General features: G+C 52.1%; 1 protein-coding gene across 1 annotated transcript; it reads right to left on the bottom strand.

Annotated features, from left to right (window-relative positions):
- Positions 1 to 1,009: 1,009 nt before the first annotated feature.
- CFAP410 (cilia and flagella associated protein 410) lies at positions 1,010 to 6,992 on the bottom strand. Its single transcript, XM_052804562.1, has 7 exons — positions 6,823 to 6,992; positions 6,566 to 6,584; positions 5,802 to 5,848; positions 4,786 to 5,015; positions 3,984 to 4,155; positions 3,225 to 3,318; positions 1,010 to 2,105 (listed from the first exon to the last, which is right to left on the bottom strand). The coding sequence occupies exons 1-7, from the start codon at positions 6,897 to 6,899 to the stop codon at positions 1,980 to 1,982; spliced, it is 765 nt and encodes a 254-aa protein (XP_052660522.1). The 5' UTR covers positions 6,900 to 6,992; the 3' UTR covers positions 1,010 to 1,979.
- Between the last annotated feature and the right edge of the window lie 1,710 nt (positions 6,993 to 8,702).

The following is an 8,702-nucleotide window of genomic DNA, read 5'->3' as shown; positions in this document are numbered from 1 at the left end:
GGGGATTAACAGCCCGACTTCTCCAGTGGAGAGGGAAGCAGGCTCAGGCCACAGCGATTGCTCCATTAACCACCTTCACCACAAACGAGCCCCAATGACAAATGATGATGCTTGCTTTGATCACTCTCCTCCCAGCAAAGCACGGGTGTTTGGCACACCCAAACTGCAGCTCCCCCCTGTTCCCTGACATCGCAGACAGGCGCGACATCTGCCACTGAGCAGGCTGCCGAGAGAGAGCCTGGGAGAGGACCTGCCCTCAGCACAAGGGCAAGATGCAAACAAGACGATGGGTAAGTCTCTCGGGCCCTGGCTGCCAAGGGAAGTCTGGTCTATTATAAATCACACTGGCCATTTAAATGCAGCTGGGTTTAATGCAAAAGGCAAGAACTAGGTCATGTGAGGAGTTAAAGGCATCAGCAATCTTCACCCAATCCATGAGTGTCAAACTGTGCCCCCTCCCACCAAGGTCAAGTAAACAGGCTTGTGGACACAGGGCTGTCACCATCCCTGAGGAGCGTTCCTTGTTCCTTCCCAACCGCACGACCCAGCACGCAGGGGCTCGGACACCTGTACAAACGGGGAGAGTGGGGACATGGAAAGGCCACACTGCCCTGCATGGCACTGGGGTCCACAGCAGCACAAGGGGTTCGTGTCCTACATCTCGGGTGCCATCCTCCTGCCCCGGCAGGCTTTGCACCTCCACACGAGCAAGCCAGCTTTGCTCATCATCTCTTTGGCTTCCTGCGCTTGTGGCTGCAAGAAGGTTCCCAAATAGCACAGCGCCTTTGAAAAGCAGCCCCTGCAGCAGCTCAGTGCAGTATCAACCAGCACCGCAGGCAGGCGAGCCATTTCACGGGTCCAGTGAAGCGGGAAGGCACAGGGGCCCACAGCCCTCCTCCTGCTCCAGCAGGGTTAACAATGCAAGCCCTGAACCAGACGTAATGGAGCAATGCCCAGAGTCAGTTGTTCTCACTATGTTTGCTGAACCCCAGCCACAACTTACACATCCTAGAGGGATAACTGGTTTTATTTGGTATGTCACAACATTTTAGTTTGTATTTAACAGCTCTACAAAATCTTACTAAATGCAGCTTTTTCAGTTAAAGAGAAATGCCACCCCTGATGTCTGCGCAAGCCGGACTGTAACACTTGGCTTGTTTTCTCCTAACTGCGAAACGCACAGCGGCTTTTTACTCTGACATTCAGTTTCCTTAAGCTGCTCTAATGCCTGCAGGGGCATGTGGGGGTAAGAGTACAGCTGAGCGTTCAGGATGTGGGAGAAAGTAATTTCTGTTTCACCTAGGTTGCACTGAGCTTTTCTTTGGGCCACCTGACCACCAAGTCAGATGCTGCATGCGCTAACAAGGACCAGAAGAAGTCAGGAGGTGAAGATAAATTAAGAATTTGACATTGACCTTCACAATCTGCACCAAACAGTTCTTGGTGATCATTTCAGGCAGTGTCTCCCCGACAGACTTCACAAAAACAAATCTTTGTGGCAGAAACTGCCTTTCAAGTCTGCTACATGCAAAGACAGGCTGGCCAAGGGTTAGTCTGACAGGGAGCCACCGACAAGGAGCGACCTTTCCAGCTGTCAGCAGGCTTTGCCATCCCCCTTCGATTGCACAGCACAGCAGCACCTCTCACTGCAGCCCTGCTCACTTTTGCGTTGCTGATTCGTCTGCAGCTCCCATCAAACAGCCCCAGCGACACGAGATACAAATGTTAACGGAGCCTGCTATGCAAGCAGGAAAGCTCCCGAGAGCCAGGTCAGGTGCTGCCAGCCCCAGCGTGATATGCACAGCCAGGGGTGATGTCAGGAGCTACAGGGGCAGCCAGCAGCACCCCGTCCCAGCCCCTCCGCAGAGGAAGCACAGCAGGAACACCGAGGCTTTGGCTGCAGCCAGGCATGTGTGGGCAGAATGGTGCTGCAAGTCTGGGGCTGGCGGGTGCTCCAGGGACGTTTGTAATGGGTACCATCACTCCTCCTGCAGCTCCTTCTTCTGCAAGGCCTGGAGCCTCCTCCCCACCGTCTGCTGGACAATCTCCAGACTCTCTGCATCCAGTTCCTTCATAAGAAGCAGGATGGCATTCAGGACATTGTTCTGTCGGGACGAGACAGACACCGCTTTATACAAGCATGTTAACACCAGCCCAGAAAAGGACACTTGATTTTCAAAGAGCTGCTCTTTCTAGGAACTCCACCACCCCCACCACCAGCAGTTTGCAACAGACACCTGCAGCTACAGGGAAAGAACAACCAAGCCCTTGGGGCAAACATGGGCAGAGACTGCATGTGGCTAACTGGAATGCAGGACAAACCCGTCCACCCAGTCCCGCACAGACTGCCCACATGCCTCTGGCTCCTGGCCACCCTCCCAGCTGGCTTCTCTAAGGAAAAGCGCATTCAAGAGCAGCTGCCCTCTCTCTCCAGCATGACCGCATGTAGGATGGGAAAGGACAGGAACCATCTGATCCGTGTGGAGGATGGGAAAGGACACAAACCTTCTGATCTGACGAATAAGAGCTGGTAGAATTGCAAAAGCACGAGCTGGAAGGAACCTTTGAAGGCCGCCCCAGCCCAACCCTCCCACCGAGGCAGGACTACTGCCAACACCAGACCATGGCTCTGTCAAATCATGTGTTGAAAAACTCCAGGGAGATTCCACAGCCTCTCTAAATAACCATCCTTCTAGGGAAAATCTTTTTCCTAACATCCAACCTGAACCTCCCAGCTACAATGTGTAGCCATTTCCCCTTCTTTAATGTTTTCTTTTCCCGAAGGCCAGGTAGTACTCACGCTGCTGCAAAGCAATACACTCAAGTATGCTTAAAACATGAATGAAAGAGAGATCACAGGTAACTGATATCAGAATGAGGCAGAACGTGGTCTAGATCACACTCTGGCCTTCCTGTACCAACTGAAGGCACTGAACCCAGCAGACAGCAATTCTCAGCTTGAACAGCCAAGATCCATGAGATTCATCCAAGGCTACACCACGGAGGGGGCTGAGGAACCACCTAAGCTTTCAGTTCAGCAGTCTCTGCCAGGCCAACAGTCTACTGGCTGCATTTCAGCCACTGCCCAACTTAGCTCAACCACAGCACAGGGACACACATGAGCTCATATGCAGACAGATCAAGAGGACAAACTCCATCAGGCTTTCTTTATATTGCATGACGTCTTAAAGATGAAAAGCAATTTGGTCTTTAAAGATACTCACTCTCCTCTTTCGGTTGCAGTCTGTCTCTCGAGGTGAAAAGGAGGAAAACTTATCCCTGGGAACAGGCTTCATACCAAGCTCCTCTCGAATTTTGCTAAAGAAGGGGAGGAAGAGCAAATGTTACGATGACCAGCTGGGAGAACCTTACTCTGCCAGGCCAATCCTTTCTAATCATGGGCAACCATGGAAGAATTACCTAGCTGAAGGACTCAAGGCACACCTGTTCACACGTCACCACTGCCTACAGACCACAACACCCCAAGCAAAACCCCCACATGTAGCAAGAGCCTCACAGCTATAAAATGTAAATGAGCATGCTGCCACAAGGAGTCTGCTCGCAGCCCCACCTGGGACAACAGATTCCCATGCCCGATGCTAGCTGGGACTGCAGACCATGTAACACTGCACTTGAACAACACGTGCCACAGTGCTGACCTGTGCCAAAGCGTGTCACAGAAGCAGAGCTAAGCAGGAATGGACTGGAGCTCATACTTCAGAGAGGATCCATTTCTCTCTGCACATGCAGCTGACACGCTTGAGAGTAAGTACCCACCTACAGAAGAGCCTGTTTTGCAGATACAGAACAAGACCCACAAGTGCTATTAAACCAGCACAGCTCCATCACGGTAACTGGAACAACAGGAATTTGCACCAGCTGCAGGCCTGGCCCATGGAATATCAGGGTTGGCTGGCTGGGTCCTTTCATGCTACACGCGAGTTCAGCCCAGAAATCCTAACAGCTCACAAGCAAGCCCTCACTTTGTCTCCTCCAGCCTGAAGTTCAGCAGTTCACTCTCAGTCTCTGTTGTGGATTCAGCAGCACTGGATTCAATGGACTCAGGGCAGCCATTCTCCACGTTCCTCCTCGCTGGTGGGGCCGTGATCTCCTCGCCATCAACCAGGGCCTGGGACAGTTCTTCCTCTGTCACAGCTGCAAAAGCCAAAACAAAAGCCTGCTGCAATGAACTCCAGCAGCCTAGGAAGACAGCATCTGTAACGGGGCAGGTACTGCTGCTGCAGAGCCATACTGCAAGGGTTTGATCCAAAAATCATCCTTCGTACTGGCCTTTTGCTTTCATCCTCCTCCTGCAGTAAAACCTGCACAGGAGAACACTGGCAGCTGTCACCAGTCTCTCAAAGTGGGAAAGATAACAGGGAGGGATGCAAACATGCTTTGCCATTTCTTGCCTCTGGAGAAGGCTCCAAAAGCCACCAAATTACTGCTACCAGACAGAAAAGCTTCTCATTTTTTTACAACAGCAGATCCAATTACAGAATCCTTGTTTTGCCACAGCAGAGAGCTCTAAAAAAACGCCAATTAGTGGTACTGTCTCAGCTATAACAAGGCGCTCTCAGTCCCGCTAGTGTTAGCTCTGCAGGGAAGGGAAGGGAGAAAACAGCTTAGAAGTGGTAGATCTTGTAGAGGGGACGCTCAACCTCCAACACATGCTGACTCAAGGGAGAGTCAAAGGACGCCTTAAAGAGAGGAACAAAGACATCACTGGTTTCCAGTTCACCCTTCCCATGGCTTGGGGCTGTTTGTTTACCTGCAAACACCCACCTTGGTTATCAAGCTTCTGCAGGCTGGGTAGGTTACGCAGCACTGTCATTCGGTAGTGGTGGGGGTCCGACCCACAACAGGGATTTTCTGACAGCCACAGGACCCTCAGCCGGGGTAGGTTTTTGAGGTAGAAGAGCTCATTTAGGCTTGCAATGTTGTTGTTCCTCAGATAGAGTTCACTCAGATTCTGGCACTGATTCAGCGGCTCGAGGTCCGAGATGCCATTCACACTGAAGAGAGATCGCAGGATCAGAGACCAGCAAGCCCATCCCTCCCTCGCTGTACTGTTCAGGTGGGAGCACAGCAGCTTTCCAGCCCCCTTTCCTGCAACAGCTTCACTGAGGAGCCTCTCCCCAGCACAGCATGGCATGGCAAGAGACATTCGGGGCCTATGGCTTATAGCATTTCATCTTTTTAAACAGAAGAAAGAATTAAAAAAGCAGACTCTCCTCTCTGCTGAAGATGACAAACAGCCTTTCCTTCCTCCAAACACCCATCACACTTGCACCCTTTTCTGCAGCAGTTCCTCAGACACACTGAAGGAGACCCCATTAAGATTTCCAAGCTAAAAAGCTCAAATTTGCAGATAGCACTGGCTCCGTGGGATCCGCAGGACTGGGGAAAGATGGGTGTGTTACAGGGAGTCTTATGGAAATTAAAAGCTCTGCAAGATCCACAAAGCATTTCAACAAGCATTCTGCAAACTGGCCGCATACAGAGGCCTAGAAGATCCCCATCCAAACTACAGAATAGGACTTAAGGAGCAACAATCCTAAGAGGTTTTAACACTTCTCTAAACAGGGACTATTTTCTCAAGTAGCAAAGGGAAAGGTGCAGAGGAGCTAGCAGAAGAATAATCATTTCTGCATCTCTGCTGCTTGAGAAATCGGGCATGAAGAGCCAGTCAGCTCAGACACACAACCACAGAAAGGTGGTAAGAAACCAAGGGCCAAGCCACAGCCCCATAAGAAAGGCGATTTCCCTGCCCCCTCCAAGGCTGGCAGCCTGACATTCACCTGAATGTGATCACCTCGATGTTGGGCAAATCCCGGCATATCGATATCTGGGCAGGAAGAGACAGAAACAGCAAGTTGGCACTCCCAGAAAAAAATACATAAATAAAAGCAATTTAAATCACAAACAAGCAAGATAAAAGCAAGAACAGGAATTTAGGTTTGCTTCAGTCTAACCCAAGCTTAACACCACCAGAGAGATTTGCTGCCACAGTCAGTGCAGAGTCAGCAGCTCCTCTGCCCAGCAGTGGAAGCACAGACACCAGCCAGCATCACGCTGCTCTTCTGCTCCAGCAACTCTGCAGTCTCCGAGATGGTTTTCCAGCCACTGCACACAAGAAGGGATCTCTCTTACCCCCGAGAGCCCTCTCCTAACGAGAGGGCATCACCTAACCAGATGAGGTAGGACTCGGGGTCCTGCTCTCCGTGCAGGGCTTCAGAGAGGAATTTTCCAAGCGCTCTCTGGAAACAACATCGAACCCTTTTTTTTTTTTTTTTTTTTTTGTTATGAGATGCTAATCAATCCTGAAAAGCACTGCAGCTCGCTGGCAGCGGGCCAGCCCAAACCCAGGCCTGTGCCTTCCTCAGCACGCCATCAACCCCATCCCCTTCCCCGCTCCGGCTGCCGGCCCAGGCTAAGGCTTCTCTCCGGCAGCACCGCTGGGGTGCGGGCCGGGGCTCGACAACGCCTGCCCCAACCGGGAGCCGTGGGACTCCTGCTCGCTGGCTCGTCCTGTCAGGATGGGAGAGGGCTGCCCGGTACTTACATCCGTCAGGCGGCTGCCCCTGCGGGAGGAGAGCAAGGGGGGGGTGTCAGTGGCAGCACGGCAGGGCCCAGCGGCCCACCCGCTACCCCACGCCCGGCCTGCACAGCCCCCGCACCCCCACCAAAGCTGTTCTACCACGGCCCACCACGAGCCTCGTTGTTCCCCCCCCCCGCCAACCTAGCCCTGCCTGCCCCCCCATGCTCCGTCCCGGCCTACCCGTGCCCGCCCGCCCCTGGGCCGCGCCCGCCGGCGCCCACCAGCAGTTGAGGCGGCGGACACCATCGAGCGCGGCAGCCTTGGCCCGAGCCAGCACGGCCGCCCGCGTCAGCCTCATGGCCGGGCCGCGCCGCCGCCGTCGCCAGGGGCGGGACCCGCCGCCCACGCAGGCTCCTCCCGGGCGGGCCGGGCCCAGGCACCGGAGCTCGGCGGGGCACTGCCCAGTCTTCCCCTCCCCGTCCTGCCGCCGGGAGGGCGCCCGGGAAGGGCAGGCTGTGAGGCGGGGAGCGGCGGCAGCTCACAGGCCCGTCCTCGGCTCTGCTGCTCGGGCTCTGCCCACCCTGAATTTAGCTGTCTTGCCTGCGGCAGGCTGGGCGCCCCGGGGCTTCCCGAGGTGCAGTTTTATATAATTACTTCATATTTACATTTAAATTTTATTATTCATTTTGTTACATCTTATTAGAGAATGTTTCATATGCATAGCTACACCTTTATGGATATGTATTTATATCTTAACTTTACATGTGAGCATATATACCCCTATATCTGTATCTATGTATGAAGTGTGCATAAATAAAACATACATTTCTACACCACCTTATATAGTAATACATAGAAATACAGGTAGCACTGCTGACTGCACCGACACCAGGAGCCCCAAGGCCAGACCTCCATCATAATTGGGGGTAAAATTGCCATGCTATGCCTCCATTTTGTATCTTCAGGGGCTTAACACGCAGCTTTGGTGGCTGAAGGGGGGTAGCTGAAATGAAAAAGCCCAGAGAAGCGGTGTGGTTAGCAAAGGCTTGCAGTCCAAAATAAGGGGTTAATGCAGAGTTTCCCAATGTTTTTCTGCATGTTTCTGCCTTATTCAGCAACAGAAATAACTGCAGGATAGAGAGTTGCAGTTATTTAGTTGTTTACTCTGGTGTTTTGGTGCAGTGGTTCAAATACGTTGGAACTGAACCCTCCGTTATGGTGGTGGTGATGGCCTTGTGCTGGGGAGAGGAGATGGGGTGGCATTGAGCTCCCTACCTTTCTTGTTCCCCCACTTCTGGATAAGCGAAGGGCCGAGAGATGCATTTATTGGGATCGATGGGCATGCGCTTTTCAGGAAGAATGTGGGATAAACGCATTAGGCAGATCATTCCTCTGCATTTGCTTCTGTCTCTCAGCACTGGGCTGCCATCACACCCATGGACAGCTAGCCAGCCGGGACCTCTGGCTGGGAGGCCAGAGCATGGGTGTTGCACTGAGGTTTTTAGAGTTTTTTAGCACTTGGAAGCAGCTGAAGCAATTTTTGGAGTTCTTGATTTTTCTGTATGCACCTGTTCACAGGCCAGCTGGCATGAGGTGGCTGCTGAGACACAGGATTTGGCTGCTTGGGCCATGTGTCAGTGAAGGTGGCTGCAGGATCCGAATCCTCGGTGTCACAGGAGGAACAGCAATGTACACGGCTTTGCAGTATTTTCGTTCTCCAAATCCCAGGCTGCTTTCACTTCCAGTGGAATATGGAAACACCTGAGCACACTTTCAACTGCCCGGCTGCACAATCCCAGCCCCACTGTTGGCAGCGAAGCCTGTCCCTGAAACAGGCTAAACAGATTAAGGAATCTTCTCTAGGTGCCACAGAGAAGTTTTCATACTCATCTTGCTGACAAAATTACAGTTCAGCCAGTTTAAACATCCACATCCTCCTCTGTCTGCTCTGACTCCTCTCCTGCGACTGAAACATGCACAAAAGATTGTTTCATTCAGGTTAATTAAATAAAATCTATTTTAATCCCTAGTTTAATACTGCAAGTAGTATCAGTAATAATCTTGGGCAAATCTCCTCCCCAGTCTTTTAAAAAGGAGGAAGCTTAAATAATGCATATAGACTTGTGAAGCACGTTAAAGTAGCAGCCTGAAGAGAAGAACA

The sequence above is a fragment of the Harpia harpyja genome, chromosome 12 (genome assembly GCF_026419915.1).
Source record: "Harpia harpyja isolate bHarHar1 chromosome 12, bHarHar1 primary haplotype, whole genome shotgun sequence".
Lineage (NCBI taxonomy): Eukaryota > Metazoa > Chordata > Aves > Accipitriformes > Accipitridae > Harpia > Harpia harpyja.
Note: the sequence above shows the minus strand (reverse complement) of the source record. Positions and strands in the feature narration are given on the sequence as shown.